The 20,514-nt window shown below is 51.7% G+C and overlaps 1 protein-coding gene across 1 annotated transcript in view; it reads right to left on the minus strand.

Moving 5' to 3' along the window:
* TMEM132C (transmembrane protein 132C) overlaps positions 1-20,514 on the minus strand; it is a 308,999-nt gene that overhangs the window by 184,661 nt on the left and 103,824 nt on the right. The window contains exon 2 of the mRNA XM_027044313.2: positions 19,468-20,359. Coding sequence (XP_026900114.1) covers positions 19,468-20,359 — 892 coding nt within the window. The remainder of the gene's footprint in view (positions 1-19,467; positions 20,360-20,514) is intronic.

Below are 20,514 nucleotides of genomic sequence, written 5' to 3' on the forward strand. Positions count from 1 at the left end.
TCGTTAAGAAGACACCTGTCAAAAACAACAACAAAAACAACAACAACAACAAAAAAAAAACACCCCACTGCTATTTGGGAGATACTGGGATCGTTTACAGTGCTATTATCTTGTACTCTGACGGGCACACTGTAATACAGACACAGCCAAGTTCTGATAAGACGGCGTCTTCACGCGTTACATATTGGAAAACCATGATTACTTCCTCGGTAATAGAATCGTGATAACATCAAACAAGAATGAGGTGCCATCCTGGCTTTGCTCCAAATGGAGAAGTCATCCTAATAAACTGGCAACAGACCCAAAGCACAGACTAATAAGAAGGTTATCTGGTCTGCTTGTTTCTGGCGGTGGAATAGGTTAACACAATTAACTTGATGAGCCAAGGACTGAAGCCTAGCTGGTACGAGATGCTGAAGTCTGGATCCGAGCGAAAATGCCTCCAGGGATCAGGAAAGTAATTTAAGTAAGTGAGGAGGCTGTGGGGAGGTTCTGGAGGGAGGCGGGGTGGGGGGGGTGGGGTCGTGATGGAGTGAACAAAAGCCACGCAGAGTTCGCTCCAAAATCTCAGAGCAGAAAAATGGCCTCAACGTTAAGATCTTCTGACTTTTTTTAAAAAGAGAAAACGGAAGATCAGATTCTTAAATAAAATTCATTTTTAAAATTCTATGCACACCCAACAAAACGTCCTCGAGCCCCCAGACCTTAAGCCATGTACTAAGTAATGTTTTCTTTTTCATGTATTTATTTATTTGGAGAAGGGGGAAGGGGCAGAGAGAGAGGGAGAGAGAGAATCCCAAGCAGGCTCCATGCTGTCAGCGCAGGACCCATCGTGGGGCTCGAACTTAGAACTGTGAGATCACAACTTGAGCCGAAACCGAGAGTCAGACACTTGGCCAACGAAGCCACCCAGGTGCCCCTACTAAGCAATGTTTTGATGAATCGGCTCATAAAGGAGAAACAAAAAGTGTAATTTCATGAGCAGACTATCCCTCGTGACAGATGGGAACAGTGGCCACGGTTCTTGCCTTCCCTGCTAGGAGTCCCTTAGCAAAGCGACTTTCGGCGACTCTCGTGAACAGGTGAAGCCTGGCTCCCTATCCGCTGATCGGTGACTGCACAGTTCCAGGCTGGGACGTGCTTCTTGGAGCCCTGGGACCGCCACGGAAGCCAGCCCAGGCTGGCCCACCAGCGGAGGACACACACACACGGCCCCGAGGCCCCATCATCCCAGCCGATGGACCGCCAACCCACAGAAGCAGGGCGGCTGGCCGGGCTCACCCGCAGTGGATCTCAGACAGGGATGAGCACAGCCATGGTCACAACTGCCCAGCTGAGCAGAGCGCAGCTCCCTGACCCACAAAATCCCAAGCTAAGGAAACTGCTGTAATTTCCGGGGTGGTTTCTCACATCTGCTACTGTCACTGAATTTTTAGGTCAGTGCGTGGTATCACCGGGGTTCATACCCCGGCTCCGTTAATGATAAGCTCTATGACTTTGGAACAGTGACTGCGATGCCTCAGTTTCCTCCTCGGGAAGATGAAGGCAATAATGACAATATTCGTACTCACTTCGTAACGCCTCAGTGACGATTCAGGGAGAGAGCACAGCCCGTGGGACCCAGTGGACTGGCCCCTGGCACACCGTTAAGTTCTTGACTGTTACTCCCTAACAATTTTGTCCTCTTCACCCAAGTTTTGAAAAAGACCTCCAGTCCTTTTCCATCAGTAACAACTGAAAAAATAAATCTTAATTTACGGTGCGTAACCCTCAGCAGGCCACGTCTTTCAGAAATCAGGTGTACGTGGTAGGCTTGTCTTAGGGATTATATTAGTCTGCTTTTTAAATTTTTAAAAAATGTTTAAATATTTTTAAGAGAGAGAGAGCGAACAAGGGAGGGGCAGAGAGAGAGGGAGACACAGAATCCAAAGCAGGCTCCGGGCCCTGAGCTGTCAGCACAGAGCCCGACGCGGGGCTCGAACTCACGAACCGCGAGATCATGGCCTGAGCCGAAGTCGGACGCTCAACCGACTGAGCCTCCCAGGCGCCCCAAATACACTCCCTTTTTTTTAAAATAAAGTTTACTTATTGGTTTTCAGAGAGAGAGAGAACGGGGGAGGGGCAGAGAGAGGGAGGGAGAGAGAAAGTGTCCCAAGCAGGCTCCAGCCCAGAGCCCGACAAAAGCCGTGAGATTGTGACCTGAGCCGAAATCAAGAGTCAGGTGCTTAACTGACTGAGCCCCCTAGGCGCCCCAAAGTCCCTTCTTTGATAAGAAGATTCTAGGGGCACGAGTTCCCTTTGTAGCATTATGTCCAATCCCTGATGGGGAGTCCCGAGTGATTCTCCAGGAACTAGAGAGGTAGGAAAGCCATACGCTCTCCTAGACCTTGGACTCTGGGACCCTATATACTCTTCATTCACTTGTACACGCAGCTCTGGCCCCACTTTTAACGTTTATTTATTTTTGGGACAGAGAGAGACAGAGCATGAACGGGGGAGGGGCAGAGAGAGAGGGAGACCCAGAATCGGAAACAGGCTCCAGGCTCCGAGCCGTCAGCCCAGAGCCCGACGCGGGGCTCGAACTCACGGACCGCGAGATCGTGACCTGGCTGAAGCCGGACGCTTCACCGACTGCGCCACCCACGCGCCCCATGGCCCCACTTTTAGAAAACAGTAGTGCAATCAGTCCCACTGGCAAACTATGAAGGCATTATCGTATCGGTTTTAAGAAGGCCATTTCTTACGCCATCACTTTTCAGTGAGGGGTGGAAATGATCCCAAACACCTGAATTGTTGCAGCCCCCAGAAGCAAGGGTCCCCAGAAGCAGGGGCCCCTGGTAGAGGGGCGGCCTGCGAGGCAGTGGAGGCCAGAGCCACAGAATTTAGAAGAAGACAGAGCCAGCCTTCCTCAAGTGCTGCCCCGTGCTGTTTCTTTCATGGTGACCATGGAGTCCAGTCCCTGGATGCTGGCTAGATAGTTGAATGAATGAATGAATGAATGAATGGGATGGAGAGATTCAGATGCCTCTGGGAAAATGGGAAGAAGGGCGTCTTATGATTAGGGAAGGCTGTGGCTCTTCATGTGTGGTGTTTAGGGCCAGGCACTTGGCTTTCACACCAAGGACAGACGCTCGGCTCTTGCTGAGGGACGAGTGTCCTGCATCCACATCAAGACCCCTCATGTCTGCTCGGAAAGCCCAACCTCACGTGTGATCGCCCTGGGAGTCTGAACGTCCCCTGAACTGGTGATGATGTCGCCCAGGCAGTGGCAAGAATCATGACTTCTCCCTCTTGACCCAAGGGATACATTGGACCTCACCGTCGTCCTATGTTTATTTTTCATAGCATTCCAGAAAAAAAGATATACAGGCGTACTTGTTTCACTGCGCTTTGCAGATATGGTGTTTTTCACAATCTGAAGGTTCGTGTTTGCTCTGCCTTGAGCAAGCCGCTGTTGAGCGTTTGCTCACTTCCTGCCTCCGCGTCGCATTCCCATAATTCTTGCAAAAGGTCGAACATTCTCGATACTATTGTATTTTTATGGTGATCTGTGATTTGTGATTACCAGTGACGGAAAGCTCAGATGATAACATTTTTTAGCAATAAAGTGTTTTTAATTAAGGTGGGTACATTTTCTTAGACATAATGCGATCGCACGCGTAGCGGACTATTAGAGTGTAAACGTAATCTTTATATGCACTGGCAAACCAAAAAAATCCAGTTGATGTGTGGTGACATTCCCTTTTGGGGGGAGTCTGGGGACCGGGCCTCCAGCCTCCCCAAGTCATGCTCCCTGTGTAGAAAACTCAGCACTCCAAAGATGTCAGCGGCTCTGATGATGACAGAGATTAATCACTCAGCATTCATTAGGACTCAATTATTGTGATTCTTTAGTGTTTCGTGGTCTCTCCTTTCATGTTCTACACACAGGCTTGGCTGTGGGTCTGAAGATAGAACATTCTGGAAAACAGTGTAAAATCCCCAGGGGAGGGGGCTTTTTAATTGCGATTTACTCCACCATGGGGTGTTCATTCTTCTTCCGTACAGACTTTTAAGCCAGTGCCAGGACACCAAGAGAGATGCTCTCTGGAGATTTTGCAAACACCAGCGCGTTCACGGTGAGCCCTCCACACTCCAGCCTGGGAAGCGCTTCTCGGCGGTGGCGGCCACACGATGCCCCAAGAGAGCTCGTCTCCCCCATCGGACATGCCAGCTCACCTGGGGGACACCTGCTCCCCACAGCTCTTGGCCTCTTTGGTGGATATGGAGCATCCTAGGACCGCGTCCAATGGCAACAACTTCTGTGACACCACAGCGGGGCATGGCTCTCTCTGCCTAACATCTACTGACGGCTCTGAAAGCAGTGACACGGCAGAGGTCAGACGAGGATAAGCAATGGTGGGGGAGCAAGAGGCCGCTCGAATCTCATAGCCGTGCCCCAATGCACACACCTGCCCACCCCCTCTTTGAACAGTTTAAGTTACATGCAAAATGATAGCAATCTGGAGCCTAGGAAAAAATACGAAAAAATTTGTAGGTGTTTATGTAATATTTTATGCACACACACACACACACACACACACACAAAGCCAGCAATTTCCTTAGCAACGGCCTGCCGCCTGCAATTCTGGAGACAAGTCAAGAACCCAGGGGGAAGTCGCAATGCCAGGTGACTGAATTTCAGGGGTGTGTACAAGCTTTTCCAGATACAGGTAACTTCTCGTTTTTTCCCGAGTAAGGTTCTTCGTGGCTTCAAGTCACTTCAGGGGATGGGGAGGCTGACCGAACGGCCTTTACACCTTGTGATTGTTAAATGACTTCCTTTTAACCTTCTCTGTCTCTGTTGGGTTGAAGAATATAATTTCTTAATGCATTTGTTGTGTCTTGACTTAAGACCACTTCTCAATGTTCTTTCCCTTCTCAAGCGACTGTCGTTAACAGGTGGAGGAGACCAGAATCGGAAAGAGCACTTAATTCACCGCGGAAAAGACTACAAGCATAGCACCACAAATGCCTGTACAACCTTCAGCTCAACTACAACCTTCAGCTCAACTGACGAATTCTGAAATTTTGCTACACCCACTTTTGCTTCTCCGTCTGTCTCCCTGATGAGCTCACTGCCTTGATCTTTCTCCGCGATTTACCAAATTAGGGGCCTCTGCACTCCCGTATGCCTACATCCTAACTAATTACATCTGCAATGACCCTAACCACCCAATAAGGTCACTTTCTAGGGTACTGAGCGTTAGGACTACGACGCAGAGATTCTGCACACAAATGTAAGCGAGGGTACCTGGGAACTTGTTAGAAAAATCAGTTCTCTGGCCCAACTCCACGTCTACTGAGCCAGAAACTTTAGACGTGGGTCCGTCCGGGGGCGCCTGGGTGGCTCAGTCGGTTAAGCCTCCAACTTCTGATTTGGGCTCAGGTCGTGAGCTCATGGTTTGTGGGATCGAGCCTCTGTGCTGACAGTTTGGAGCCTGCTTGCGATATTCATTCTCTCTCTCCCTCCCCCTGCTCGCACTTTCTCTGTCTCAAAATAAACAAACTTTAAACACAAACAGAAGTGCGGTCCGGTGACTGACACTGTAAAGGTACTGTGGGTAATGCTCACGCCCCTCTAGGTGGGGAGCCACTGGTGCACGCTATTCTTGGCTGTGAGCCGCTCACGGTGGCTGAAAGCACCTGGCTGGCGGATTCCCATCCCAGAGGAGCATCTCCACTCCGTGGGGGTGGAGGGTGAGGGGGGCACCCTGCCCTGGGGCTCCGGGCCACACCGGCACCTGCTAGCTGTCCGTGCTGCTATCCAGATGAATACACGTCAAGGGAATATTCCCAAATCAGCTGAACTGCCACCTAGGCTGTCCAACGATGTGTCTTTTTTACTTCCAAAACCAAGCCAGCATGTGTTCTCAGCTGTTTCTCTGTCCCTGTACAGCGCACAGAAAATATGGGGAACCCGTGTGTGAGGCTCACAGGCCTTTCTGCCAGAAACACCACACCCTTCTGAGTTCCACAGCTCTTTCTTACACGCTGCCCAATCGATTGCTCTGAGGCCATCCTCATTCTCTGGTTCGTCTGGAGAGAAAGAGAAAAGATATCCACTGCTTTCTGGTCTTTCCAAACTTCCCACGCGTGTCTCAAGGGTCCTTTCAGTGTCCGACCAACACGTAACTTCTTCTAGTCCCCGCCTGATGCTCTGTTTCTCTTTACCCTCAGTTGAGGAGTTATTTAACCTCATCTTTTGGAAAAAGAACCAACCTGATGAAGTTTTAACAATTTTTTTGGTCCAATTCCAAAGTTAAGGGTTTCACGCTCTTGTTTTCCATGTGTGCTATGATATCCCATTCTTCATGGAAATCAGCATGACGTGTTCGTGTGATGGCTTGAATCTTGGGAAGAACCATGGCAGACTAAGAACCATCAGGGGATGAATATATCACTTATTAAATAAAAAATATTACCCCCCAACAGAAGGTGGGTTGATGGACAGTTAAATACCCATAGCAGGTTGACTAACCATGGGGAGACGAATGGTCTCTTAAGCTCGTTGGAGATTCTGTAGCCTGAGTGGTTACTGAGAAGGAGGTCACGTCACTCCCTGACCCTGCAGCCAAGCTCAGCTAAGTGAAAACGGTGCCTTCCCACCGTCCTTCTTAATGCGGCTGCCATGTTCGATTCCCCTCTTCCCACTGTGCATTTCAGGATGGCATAATTGGGTTTGTCAGCGGGATGCCATCTTTACCTCTTCTGTGTGAGAGATGCTGACAGTGATCTATCAATTCTGAGAGGCAGTCCTGCGCCTAAGAAGCCAGTTCTGGGAAGTGCTCATTAACGCCAATGAAATGGATGTAATTGAAGTGTGATACGCTTTCTGCCAATGAGCTATCAAGGATGGGCTCTGTCTGTGAATATACCTCTCTGATGTTATCAAAGCCCTTCTTCTTTCTTAAGAAAGGATATTAAGATATACTTATTGTGAAGTATAGACTGACTAGATCAGGTCCTTGCTCTTTGGTAAACATGAAAATTGGCCTTGATTTTAATGGCTTGTTGCCACGTTCTCTGCTGCCAACATCTGGGAAGAGTGTTTCAAAGAAACAGAACCTCTTACATTGCCAGGCAAGGCCGTTATGTTCCCAACAGCCACGTCTTGCCACATGTTCATGGGGACCATCATGATTCCCTGAGAACCACAGCTGCCTTATACGCCCAAGAGCAGATGGGCTATCACCTGTGATTACAGACATGCCCCTGGTCATCAACCATTTGTTTTCTTCTGCGTTTCTCAATGCCAGCATCACTGATTGGCATTATGAGTTGGGATATCCTTTTTTGGGGAGAAGGAGGTTGTCCTGTGTGTTGGGGAATACCTAGCATCGTCCCCGGCCTCTACGCATGAGATACCAGAGGAAACGCTCCCCCAGCTCTGATGACCAAGTACGTCACGGGAGGTTTCCAAATGGCCCCCGGGAGGGGGGATAAATCTGATCCCTGGTTGAGAACCTATGGTTTTGCCTGAATGGAAGCAAGGGCATCCTTCCTCCTAAAGGATGCGGACGTTACCACAGAGAGGGAAGTTCATCGGTTAGAATAGCTTCAGCTGCATCTGGAAGCTCTCAACCAAGAGCAGCTATAATGTGCCCTCCGTGTGGGGCACCCGAGTGGCGCAGTCGGTCAAGCGTCCAACTCTTGGTTTTGGCTCAGGTCATGATCTCACGGTTCCTGAGTTCAAGCCCTGCATCTCTCTCCCCCTCCCTACTCTCTCTCTCAAAATAAATAAATAAACCTAAAAAATTGTTTAATGTGTCCTCCATGTAACTTCAGGAAAAACACATGTAGTAATAAAAACATAATAATGCAATAATAATAAATGGTATTTTCCAGGTGCTCAAAATGTGCCAAGCACAGGTTAAAATTCTATCCAATTTAAGCCTCACAACATCCCTAAGCGTAGCTGCAAAGATTCTTATCCTCCTACAGAAATTGAGGCACAGGAAAGTGGAGGAGGCTGTCTGTGTGTTGCCACTGGGAGACCGTGGGTTCAGGATTTGAACTCAAGCATCGTCTCTAGAGCTTACACCCCATCCCGACGCTACCGGTGGGCATCTTGTCTGGCCCGTGGGTAAACCCACTGTCTTCCAGTACTGATACCTCAGTTTCCCCTTTGTCAAACACTCTGCCTCTGCTCTCCGCCCATTGGCAGTGAGATTAATCCACCACTTGCAAATGTGAAGGGTAGCCTGCTGAATAAGCACGTTCCAATTCGCTGGTCCCGATAAACGCATTAGGGATGGGTACGTGGCTCCAATAAGGCAGACTCAATTCCAGCTCATCTGTGACAAAAGTGTCCGCCTACACATTTCTGGTGTGGTGGTCGCGGTGGTAACACACACACAGAACGCAAACTTTACCATCATCACCACTTTTAAGCATGTGGTTCAGCAGCGTTCAACGCACTCACCACGGCCCATCTCCAGAGTTCATGTCATCTTGTGAAACCGAAGCTCTTCGCCCATTCAGCGATAATGCCCCCAGCCCCCCAGCGCTGACGACCGCACTCCTCCTTTCTGTCTGGATGACTGTGACTAAGTACCTCCCGTAAGAGGAAATCACACAGTATTTGTCATTTTCTGACTGGCTTATTGCACGTTGTATGATGTCCCCAAGGTTCATTCGTGTTGCAGCAGGTGTCAGAATCCCTTTCCTTTCAAAGGCTGAATCATATCCCATTGTTGTGTGTGGACGCCGATGGCTCTCCATTCATCCATTGGTGGGCACTCAGGCTGCGTCCGCTTCTTGGTCGTTGTGAATGATGCTGCTGTGGATATATGAGTGTCTCTTCAAAATTCCGCCTTCACTTCTTCGGGGCACACACACACAAAAGTGCAATTCCTGGATCATACGCTAATTCTACTTTTAGTGTTCTGAAGTGCCGCCATATTGTTTTTCACAACAGCTGCACCATTTTACATCCCATCCACAGGAGACAAGGTTCCGCCTACTGCACACCCTCATTGACACTTGGCCATTTTCTGGGTTTTCGACGGCAGCAATCCTAATGGGGGCAAGGTGGTATTTCTTTGTAGGAGACGTGCACTTTCAAACTCTTAAGTGTTGTATGAGCTGGGAACCACTGGAGTCACCACGGAGGGAGCCAGTAGGAGTTGGGACAGCATTAAGACAGGGGTTCAGATGATGGGGTGAGAGAAGATGAATCTCAGAATTGGTTGTTCAGAAAGCTGCATGGCGTGCTGTGAATAATGGCTTGCCAAACGCTATGTAAATATGACTTTCTAGAAGCCCAATAGGGCCATCCAACCAGCAGTCCCAGGAGAAGCCAGGATATGGATTCTCAGGAGTCATGGGTCTGATCCAGGGAGCAGTGGGTAAGAGCCTCTAAAAGCCTGTGTCCTCCAATGCTGTGGGGATTCCATCTTTCAAAAGCCCCCCTGAGACATTCAAAAGAAGAGACGCTTTCTTCAGGAAACCACGTCCAAAGTGAGCACAATACCAGAACGAGATGCCATTGGATGCTGATATTCTAGGGAAACGTGAGATACGGTCTTCATCTTTCTCTATGTGCTGTCCCCCCAAACAGTTCCACCTGAGCGACAGCCACCATCCAGGTCCGAACGTGCTGGTCCTTCTAGCTGGTGCTTCTGAGGTAAGGTGACAGAGAGAGAAAGCCCCAGTTGACATAAGTTAGGCTAAGGCAGCAAGGTCAGGCCTCGAGAACACGGGTTCACTCCAGAGGAAAGATGGCGAGGGACACCGGGACCCCAGCCACGGTCACTGGGTTCACCTGAGGAAATGGCTGGAAGCTGGACCTGAGACCCACTGCCCACCTCTCTCCCCCTTCGATCGCCTCCAACACCACAGGTCCTCTTGTCTTCATGTCCCCATTTCCAGGAGCCCTCCTTTCTAAATAAAATAGTGTAGGGGCGCCTGGGTGGCTCAGTCGGTGAAGCGCCTGACTTCAGCTCAGGTCATGATCTCACAATTCGTGCGTTCGAGCCCCGCGTCGGGCTCTGTGCTGACAGTTCAGAGCCCGGAGCCTGCTTCAGATTCTGTGTCTCCCTCTCTCTCTCTCTGCCCCTCCCCTGCTGGTGCTGTGTCTCTCTTTCTCAAAAATAAATAAACATTAAAAAAAATACCCCAGTATGAGGGCACCAGTCAACTGAGAGTGCGACTCTTGATCTCCAGGTTGTGAGTTCGAGTCCCACGGTGGGTGTACAGACTACTTGAAAATAAATGTCTTTACAAAAAACACCCCAGTATTCTGGGACACTGGAGTACCCCACGCTCCCTCTGCAATTATCACTCACCCCTCAGCCCACTGCTGCTCCCCAAACACGCCCAGGTAGACAGGACTGCAAGTCCCAGGTCCCCTTATGCACGTGCTAAACCATTTGCAACAGACACAGCTGTGATCTGGGAAGCTCAAAAACTAAGACGCCTTTTATTATTTTCTTTTCTTTTGAAGACTACAGTAACTTAAATCGGTTAAAGCAGGTGGAACGGAGGCGGCCGGTCTGGGTCAGGAAGGCGGCCCTTCCTCTCTGCTTTCAGAGAAGTGGAGTCTGTGTTTCGTACAACAGCCGAACGGGCTCACCGAAGCCGGGCTGCCTGGCAACGCAGATGTGTTGTGGGGAGCCGGGGCGGGGGCCCCGGGCAGGAAACATTATTTCTTCACGTCTTCCCAAGCAGAAAGAAAATTGTTCCTTTTCTCTGTTCCAGGAGAACACACTTAAAATGACAAGCTGAACAAAATGAAAACAAACCTCTCCTTCGGAGACATTCAACAGGGAAATGAATTTTAGGCAGACTGTGGGAAAATGAGTTTCTCGTACTGTCTGCACCAAGCTCCGAATGTGCAGCCCATGCAAACCCGACTGTGTTTTGGGGTCTCCTCCTGACGATGAGTCCTGGGGACTCCTGAGCGCCCCACCTGACCTGGGGACAGATGCCTAGTTGGAAACGGGTAGTCGAATTATCCAGGGGCGAGGCTTTTCCATGTCCTTGGACATACACGGCAACACGGCATCAGGGAAAGAAAAGAGAGCTCCCCCAAATTCACTTACAGCAGCATGCACCGGCTGCGGTCTGTAACCAGGGGGAGGGTTGGAGAACGTAGGTGCAGGTGCACCGAGCAGAGCAGGGGGTGTTCTCCACGTGGCGAAGGCCCAGCACCCATCTGTAGCTCCGCTTACGGTCGGAGCTGCTGAGGGGCACGTAGTAACTCAGAAGATCCTGGGAGGACACAGTGGGAGGCTCCAAAATGCCTGGGGTGGTCTGTCCTCTCTGGAGTGGGTGGGACTTCCTGTCTGTGGGGGACCCCAGAATGCGGCCTTGCTGGGAAGCGGTCTTGGCCGACGTGAGTAGTCCAGGAGGTCCTTGCGAGGGAAGGAGAGGGGACCTGAGGCACGGCCGCAGAGGGGACCCAGAGGGACCGACCACAGCGGGGGAAGCAAAGCAGCCACGAGCAGAATGGGGAAGAGACGGGGAAAGGACACTCACCCAGAGGGGGCGCGGCCCTGCCAGCTGATTTCAGATTCCTGCCCCCGGAACTGCGTGTGAACACGTCTCCGTCCCTTTCAGCCCCCAGGGCGGGGTAGTTTGTTACAGAAGCCCTGGGAGGCAAATACACCTGCTGCGTGGAGCCACGACTTAGATCTGGAGACACAGCTTAGCCCAGGGTCGCCATCGGGTCCCCAGGCCTGCGCGGCGGGGCTGAGAAGCGATTGCCCTGTCCACACGCATCAACGCAAAGGCTGTGCTTAAAGCCCGCGTTTCCAGCTTCTCGTCAAAAGCAGCAAACCCGGGTCCCCGCGCCACCGCGTGCAGGGGCTTGAGAGACGGCCGCCGTGGGTGGCTTCTTCCGCCAAAGCACCGTGGTTTCCAGTCCATCCCCGCTGTGGCCCAAACCATTAGTTCGTTCCGTCCTCTGCACGGGACAGTCCACTGCGTGGATAGATCGCAGTTTGCTCATCCGTCGGCCGCTGGGCATTGGGGTGGTTTCCACGCGTTGGCTGTTACGAAAAATGCTGCTGTGGGCATCTGTGTGTTCTGTGTATTTGTGTAAGCAGACGACACAGCAGAGCTCTCCGACTGGCTCAGTCTAGCAGGAAAGACACGCTCCATGAATCCCCCCACCAGCCACCCACCAGCGGGAGCCCAGCCCTGGGCCCTTTGCCCCTGGGGCTGGCTGGGAACCAGGTCTGCCTGTCAAAGGTCAGGGTCACAGAATGCTCTTAGAGGAGGGGACAGCCAGCTTATGACGCGACCTGCACGCACCCCCCCCCCCCCCGCCCCGACACATTTAGGATCTAGGACTGAGTCTGCTGACAGATCTCATCCCGTTTGCAGAAATAATTCTCTCCCCCCGACATCCCTGCATACTAAGTCCCTTTGGCTCATCTCCTTAAAAGCTTCTTCCCTGCCTCCCCCCACCGCCTTTACCCTTTTGATTTATTTACCGGAAGATGCTGGAAACACAGAGGAGCTGTTAAGTGTAGGCGACATGCGTTGATTTGGTTGGGGGGACGTCGGTGGTTAACAAGGATGCCCAGCACACATCCACCCGTCAAATCGGGACAGAGCTCATGAGTCAGGAGCCCCGCATCCCTGTGCCATCCGCTGAGGACACCTCCCCTGCTCCCTGATCTGTGATCCGGCCTCACCAAAGCACAGGCCATTAACGGAGCTGCACGGCACACAGGGTCTGTTCTCTGCTCCCATTTTTACTTCTGGGAAGACTACCTCCTTACCTCACCGTGTTTTACTCAAAAAAAAAAAAAAACATCATCTCTTCGGGTTGATGCCCCAAAGGCTCCGTTATCAGTGCCGGCTCGTGAAACCCACCCAGAAAGGGCAAAGCGGACCAAAGACTTACTGCTCCCTTGTCAGTAACTCTGGAGAAACACACAAGGTCCGGATGAACGAGCAGAAAAGGAGATGCCGAGATTCCTAACCGTGCTCCTGTGCCTTGGCGGCCGGGGCAGAGGGCGGCCACCCCGGAGGACAGCCCGCTGGCTGGTCACGGGCTGGCGGGACACAGGGTGACAAGCCGAGGCCCACGGAAGTCTAGACACAGGGGGAACTCTCCAGATCTTTCACCGTCACCGTTGGTACATCTTGTGTCACAGAGACGCCCCGCTCTACGCCCGATTCTCCCACAGGCCAAAGTCCCTCGTCTGCAAAGACCCGACCTGACCTCCAGAACACAGCTTCTTCTGATAACTTGACAAACATTGCTGGTTCTTTACTATTTTGTTTTGCCGAGTGAAGGAAGCCCTTTCCTCCTCTCTCTTCAGACGTTTGTAACTCACAGCAATTTGACAAAGCGTATGACTGTAAACAAAGACGGAAACATCCGTCTCTTTCTCCCCACCTGATTGCCCCGGAATTCAGAAACTCTTATGAAATAGTCTCATTTTTCCCGATAACACATGTACTCGTATAAGCTCAACGAGAATCTGTTCTCTTTGTAATGAGTGACAATTAGACAAGATCTTCGCGTGGCTTCTTAGCATAAAGACCCTTTAAAGGTCTGATGTTCCTTATTACCAGACAGTTTTAAGAACTGAGGTTGACTTTAGGGAGCGGGTGAGGCCCTTTGGATCTGACCACAGCTTGTTACTAAAATGTCATTCTGGGGAATATGCACAGAATCAGTATTCTGACCACATTTACATCAATAATCCACATTTAATTAGCCTTTTTTTTTTTTTTTACAAACAAATGAGTTTCACTGTATCTTTGAAATGACTAGAAAAATGGTATTTCAGGGGAAAGCTACAGTGTACCGTGATCAGATCCTCACTGTCTGTGGTCTCTCGGGTTTTGTGATCTACCTGTAAACGTCAGAGAAACCACCGCGATGGAACTCGTGGGGACGACCTTCGTGCCCGCTGCTCGACAGGCCGCGAGGTTCACATCATCAAAGGGTCAACCCGCAAACCGGGAAAACCCCTGGGACTGAAACCCCACCCTCTGAAGAGCTTCCAACTCAGATCTAGACTGCTTATCATCTGCTCGGATTATCCACCTTCGTATTCTTTTATTTCCAAAGAGATGCCTCCTTATTAAATTAGCGATCGCTCCCGGGGCTCAGAGTCCTGGTTCAGGGGAGAGCCCACGTGCAGCACCACCTCCTGAAATGAAACACGCTCACGGCCATCTCGTCCCAAGCGAGCGTGAGGACAGGCGGTCGCTAACACATCACCTTGCACCTGTGTGAAATCACCGGGAAAATAATGTGGATTGACCTCGACTGGTAGAACTTGAATCTGATTACAACCCACTTGAGTTGCTCAGTTGGCTAAGTCTTGGTTTCTGGGAACCTCTGCTCTGGGGGACTGTTTTACTCTCTGGTCATCCTATTGACCTCTGTCTCCTCCCCAAGGTCTTAGATGCCCCTCGGCGGTCACTCACACATCAATCCATGTCCATCAGGACCCGACGCCTGAAGGAACTCAACAGTCAGCCCGCCCGCGTGCATGATGGCGAATGTTGGAGCAGCGAACGTGGGGGTCCTCAGCCTGGACGCCGCACCAGCAGTGACGTGACAGTCACACCAGGCGAGCTGCTCACACTCTGCTGACCCAAAGCGGTGGGGGTGTATTGAAACCACACACAAGCAGAGACCAGCCTTGGGAACTCCCTGAGCCGACAAACCCAGGTGGGTCACACAAGCAAAGCTTTTCGGTGAGCTTGTTTGGCAAGACAGGCGAGGCCAACCTGAACTGGGTCATTGCTTGCTTATGCCTCTGGAAACCATAAGCAAGATTTAAACTGTTCCCCCAAATGGAGAGGAGGTAACCAGTAACCCATTTCCTTCCATTTAAGAAGATCCTAATATTGTAACCAACGCCCGTGAAGAAGAAACAGTCCGTGCCTCCAGGCTCTGGGATCTGCTTCCTCCCCTTCCCTTTTCTTTTCTTTAAAAAAAAAAAACTTTAAATGTTTGTTTATTTTGAGAGAGACAGTGCTAGCAGGGGAGGGGCAGAGAGAGAGAGAGGGAGACACAGATCACAAGTGGGGGAGAAACAGAGAGAGAGGGAGACACAGAATCCGAAGCAGGCTCCAGGCTCCAAGCTGTCAGCACAGAGCCCAACGCGGGGCTCGAACTCACGGACCGCGAGATCAGGACCTGAGCCGAAGTCAGATGCTTAACTGACTGAGCCACCCAGGAGCCGATTTCTGTATTTTAAGAGTTCTCTTATTTTGTTTTATTGTTTATTTTTTTTACATTTATTTATTTTTGAGAGAAAGAGTGAGACAAAGTGAGAGTGGGGGAAGGGCAGAGAGAGAGAGAGAGACACAGAATTGGAAGCAGGCTCCAGGCTCTGAGCTGTCAGCACAGAGCCCGACGCGGGGCTCGAACCCACGAACCACGAGATCGTGACCTGAGCCGAAGTCGGACGCTCGACCGACTGAGCCCCCCAGGTGCCCTTCTGGGAACCGCTTTCTAACACACACCCCACTCAAGCCTCATTCCATGTTTTGGCTGGAGGGCTCCCGGTGTGCAGTGTCCTTCTGGTGTGTTCACAGTAAACGTTTGCTGACTATGACTTCAGGGATTCATCGGTTTTACTTCTGGTTCTTGTTTTCCTGAACTTTGGACACAAGGAAGCAAGCCTGTCCCCAGCCACAGCGGACAATGGGCCACCTCTTTGGCATCTGAAGGTATCAATTTCGTTGCTCAGTGACAAGGCCAAGGGGCAGTGGCCTTCCCTGCTCAGCCCTTTAATGACCTGCAAGGTGCGGACCCACGGAGGTAAAGCGAACATTGATCCCAACACAGGAAGAAACTGTAAACCTCATGTAACACGGGGCTTTGAGGAAGCAGTGGCCGGGAATGAGAGCCACCCTCAGCATCCCGAGAGCTTCCGGAACATTCAGGCACGTGGGGACGGCAACGGGAATTTTCAGGACCGACGACTCCAACCGTCAATGTATTCTGGAAGTCCCCAGAAGAGGGAACAACGCCTCCGCCCGCTATAAGGAATCTTGACATTGATCAAGAAGTCTCCATCAGTCGTGAAGGAGAACATCCACAGAAAGGGACGTATGTGATACAAGCTTGACATCAGGTATTTGGTTTTGGATGAATTCCATATACGTTTGCTCTGTGGTTTGATGTGTGACAAGGGACCAAGGGGCCTTGCCCACTGGATGGACACACTTAGATGTGTCTATGAAACACCTCCGGTTATGCGTGCTTCATTTATGGTGGTGATCATTCTTTGTCACGTTCTCAGGTAGGTTTTCCAAATAACGTTACGACTAAAGGGCACAACGCTTCAACTTTCCACGTCTTGACTTTGATCATAAAACTGGGGTTGCCTTTGAATTAAATTCATGAAGTCTCCAGTGAAAAGGAGGCTGCTGCTTTTTGCCTATGGAAGAGGGTCTCATTCGCGAAAATGATCTTAGAAAGGAGGCCCAGGCCGGGTTCCAATACAGGGTAGTGGCCCTGTAACGATTTCCAAAAAGTCCTGGATGTCTCCAAATACAGCCTTGTCGTCAAAGCCGTGGTGAAAGATGACAGGGGAGAATGAGGGGGGATTTCAGAGTCAGGAGAGGCCTTTCAAGGACTCCTCAAGGCCCCGGAATTTCTGAGGAGAAAGGTAACAGTGACGGGCAAGATGGGTTTCTCCTGTGGGAGGGAAGGGTGGAGGGCAGCTGGGTGTGGGATCCCGTGAGCACGCGCCCTGGCGGGGAGGAAGGGGCAGACTCACTGTTCCTGCCGCATCTGTGTGGGTCCCCTCCTGTTCTCTTACTGTATTTCTATCCTTGGAACAATGTATTTAAACAGGAAAATTATTTTGGAGGCACCCGGGTGGCTCAGTCAGTTGAGCATCAGACTCTTGATTTTGGCTCAGATCAGGACCCCAAGGTTGTGGGTTGGAGCCCCACTTAGGCTCCACACTGACAGTGCAGATCCTGCTTGGGGTTCTCTCTCTCTCTCTCTCTCTCTCTCTCTCTCTCTCTCTCTCTCTCTCTCCATCCCTCCTCTGCTCACGCAAGCTTGCTTTCTTGCCCTCAAAATAAATAAATAGGGGCGCCCAAGTAGCTCGGTTGGTTAAGCATCCAGCCTCGGCTCAGGTGATGATCTCGCGGTTTGTGGGTTTGAACCCTGTGTTGGGCTCTGTGCTGACAGCTCAGAGCCTGCTTGGGATTCTCTCTCTCTCTTTCTCTCTCTCAAAAAAAAATAAATAAATAAACTTAAACACAATTTCTTTAAATGAAATATATTATCTAGAAAGGGAAAGCCTGCTTCTTGCACAGTCTGCCCATCGGTCATGGGAGCCACATCCTTCGGGCCTCCCGTCTGGGAGTCATTCCCACCTGTCCCCCAGGACTCTGGTCTGGGGTTGGAAAGATCAGGAAGGCAGAAACAAGGCTGCCGCACTTCACGGCATTACGCAGCGTCCAGCCCTGAACCCCGCCATCACTGCCCTCTGTGCTCCAAAGGGCTTGTCGTTATTAAAAACAAAACAAACAACCCAAAAACCAAAAAACAAAATAGTTTTGCTCTTCAAAGAAAATCACGGTGAAGCGGGAATCAATAGGACGTCGAGAACAGAGCTGGCAGCTGCAGTTTCATGCAAGGCACGGTGATGTCCTTTTACTGCTGAAACAGAATTCAGCACTTCTGCAAGTTTTGATGGATGTCCAAACACAACCCTCATATACGCACCTTTTACGTGCCAGGCACTGTTACAAGCCTTAACGAATAAATACTGGCCCTCGGGGGCCTCCCCTGTAGAACAGGATAGGCTACGATGGCATCTGATGTAGACATGAGGGGACAGAGGCACAGGGAGCTGGCACAACCCGGGAAGCAGAAGATTTGGGCTCAGAACTGTGCTGGCTCCTCCCACTGGTGCCGTTGGTTCCGTCTTGTGCATCTATGTTCCAAAGCCAGGGCCGCATGTATTTATTTTATTTAGAATGAAACGATCTGGAACCGAGCATGCTAAGGAACTCAGGAAGAACAAAACTCACACCTTCCCTGTATCTTTCCCATCAAAGACGGGAGGAAGCAAACCCTGATCCTCTTATCTCAGTATTTGCTATACTGGCCCCGCGGTTGTAAGGTTGACATTGCCGTGAAGTCACCGGTGCCCTGACAGGGAGGTGTGTCCGTCCTCTCACACACAGTCAGCAGGGGTCTGGCTGACCACCGAGGCTGACAGTGTAGCCGCACTGGGAATCCCCGCAGGGCAAACTTGGTATCTTGTAAAAGACGTGGGATTTCATAGCCATGTTGTAGAAGCCCTCGATCACATCCAAGAACGCAACGGGAGAGCGGATACAATCAGCCCACTTAAAAATTGAAAGAAAACGATTACAAGGACAATGCCAAGACAGCCGCTTTAGAGAATTATCTGAATCCCGGGGGATGAAGACAATGCCTGGAGACACATCTCGAAACCTCTGAGGGCATCTTAGGGAAACAAACACAAACACAGCCTTTGAAAATGACCATTCTTCAAGGTAAATGACAAAACTTAAACCAAAAGAAAAATGCGATAAAATGCCACCATTCTACTCTGCAGATACTTTTCCCGAGCAATTCTTTCCAAGTGTGATTTTTTTTTTTATGCTAAAAAGAACCACAGCGTAGCTGTAAGTATCACCCAAGACCTTCTTAACTAGAAAGGGGGTGGGGGGAGGGAAGCGATTCTTATCATCGTTATCTTTTAAACAAATCTCAATCAAATATTTTCTCATTATGATGAAATCCGGGTCCGCAATTTAAGAGGATTTGCCGTAAGTGGCTTTTCCCCAGTATGAATAATCCTCAGATAACAGACGCTCCTGTACCGAACCCGGAATCGTCACACAGAGTCACAGAGAAACCCTGAGCCACCTGCTGAGCCAGCTGCGGTGACGGCAGCCGGGTTATTCTGTTGCTTCGACTGACTTTCTGTTCTTTCTTTTTTTAGAAGACGCAACACCTCCGTGCGGCGATTTCTCCTTTAATCACCGCTAACCTGGGCTCAGGAACTGAGGCTTCCCCAGCCCCGACTTGGCAGCATTGAACCTCAAGGATTTTTTTATGAAGGGCGTGTCCTTGCCCTTTTTCCCACGCACGCCCAAAACGGAGCATCAAAAACCCTAGGTCTTTTCTCGGGCCCTGGGACCTTACGGTCTCCGTCACACAAGTGCTGTCTGCGTATCTACAAAGGAACTCAAGCGAAAGAAAAATCACATCCTTCTCCTCCAAGTTCGATGGCAACTCAAGGTCAAAGAAGAGCGATTCCTTCCCACTTGTTTCCTTCGGAAGCGGTTTCTGGCCCCCTTCCTCCCGCCCCCTCACCCACGACGTAAGAGGGGCTGCCGAATGCACGTGGGGGGGGCCGCATGCCCGAGAACGTGACTTCACCGCGAAGCCAGAGGGTCCCCGCAGGGGGCCAAGGGCCCAGGCTGCCGCGGGCCAGGCGGGGCACCTACCTCAGGATGAAGAGGTCCACGGTGGAGTTGTTGGCGACGCTGACGTAGGCAGTGACCACGTCTCCTTGTTTCACGGGCTGGGAGGGCAGCCAGATGGCCACGTTGCTGTCCAGACGCAGCTCGCGGAGCTGGGCGCTGTCCTGGGCCCGGTAGAGGCTGACGCTCCCGATCCTCTGCAGGCGGGGCACGGCCTCCTCCGGCCCGTCCCTCCCCGGCCGGATGGAGTTGCCCTTCCTGGCGTCCCCGCCGCCGGCACAGTCCCCGCGCCCGTCCCCCGGCTGCACGGCATAGTAGAGCTCCACGGGGCTCCCCTCGGGCGGCCCCGGCGCCTTCTTCCTCCCGGCCAGCACGGTGGGGGGCCCGAACCAGCCGGCCAGCAGCTCCAGCTCGGCCACGCACAGCCCCAGGGCCCCCTGCAGCCGGCAGCCGGCCCGCACCTCCCGGGTCTCCCGGAAGGCGAACACCCGCAGGCAGGGCAGTCTCTCGCCCGGGCTCCGTGCCGCCCAGTCCCGGCCCAGCAGATGGAAAAGCACCTGCACCTTGGGGCGGCTCAGGTACACCTTGTCCCGCACGATGTGCGCCCTCAGCTTCCAGTTGAGGCCGAACTTGCTGGCCGGCCCCAGCAGGTTGGAAGGGACCATCAGGTCCAGGGGCACCACCTTCTGCACGGAGAAGGGCCCGTAGCTGGCGTTGAGCGCCGGGGGCCTCGTGGCCTTGTACGTGAAGAAGGACTCGACTCTGGTGCGCAGGCTGGAGTTGTGCAGGGCGTCCTGGCTGGCCTCCTTCAGGAAGAAGGCGGTCTCGGCCCCCAGGATGTGGTAGCTCACGGGCAGGTAGGGCGGCCGCGAGGAGAACCTGTGCACGTCGTCGGTGACCCCGCGGCCCTCAATCACTGCGGGGGCAGCGGGAGACAAGAAAAAAAGACAGAGAATGGGTCATTACTGGACTCCGGGGAACACAGCAGGCCCACAAGCAACTCAGAAACGAGGAGGAACATTCCAAAGCCCACGTGGCCAGCGTTTTCACGGTCCTCCCGGCATCAGCCAG

Source organism: Acinonyx jubatus, chromosome D3 (genome assembly GCF_027475565.1).
Source record: "Acinonyx jubatus isolate Ajub_Pintada_27869175 chromosome D3, VMU_Ajub_asm_v1.0, whole genome shotgun sequence".
In the NCBI taxonomy this organism is placed as follows: Eukaryota; Metazoa; Chordata; class Mammalia; order Carnivora; family Felidae; genus Acinonyx; species Acinonyx jubatus.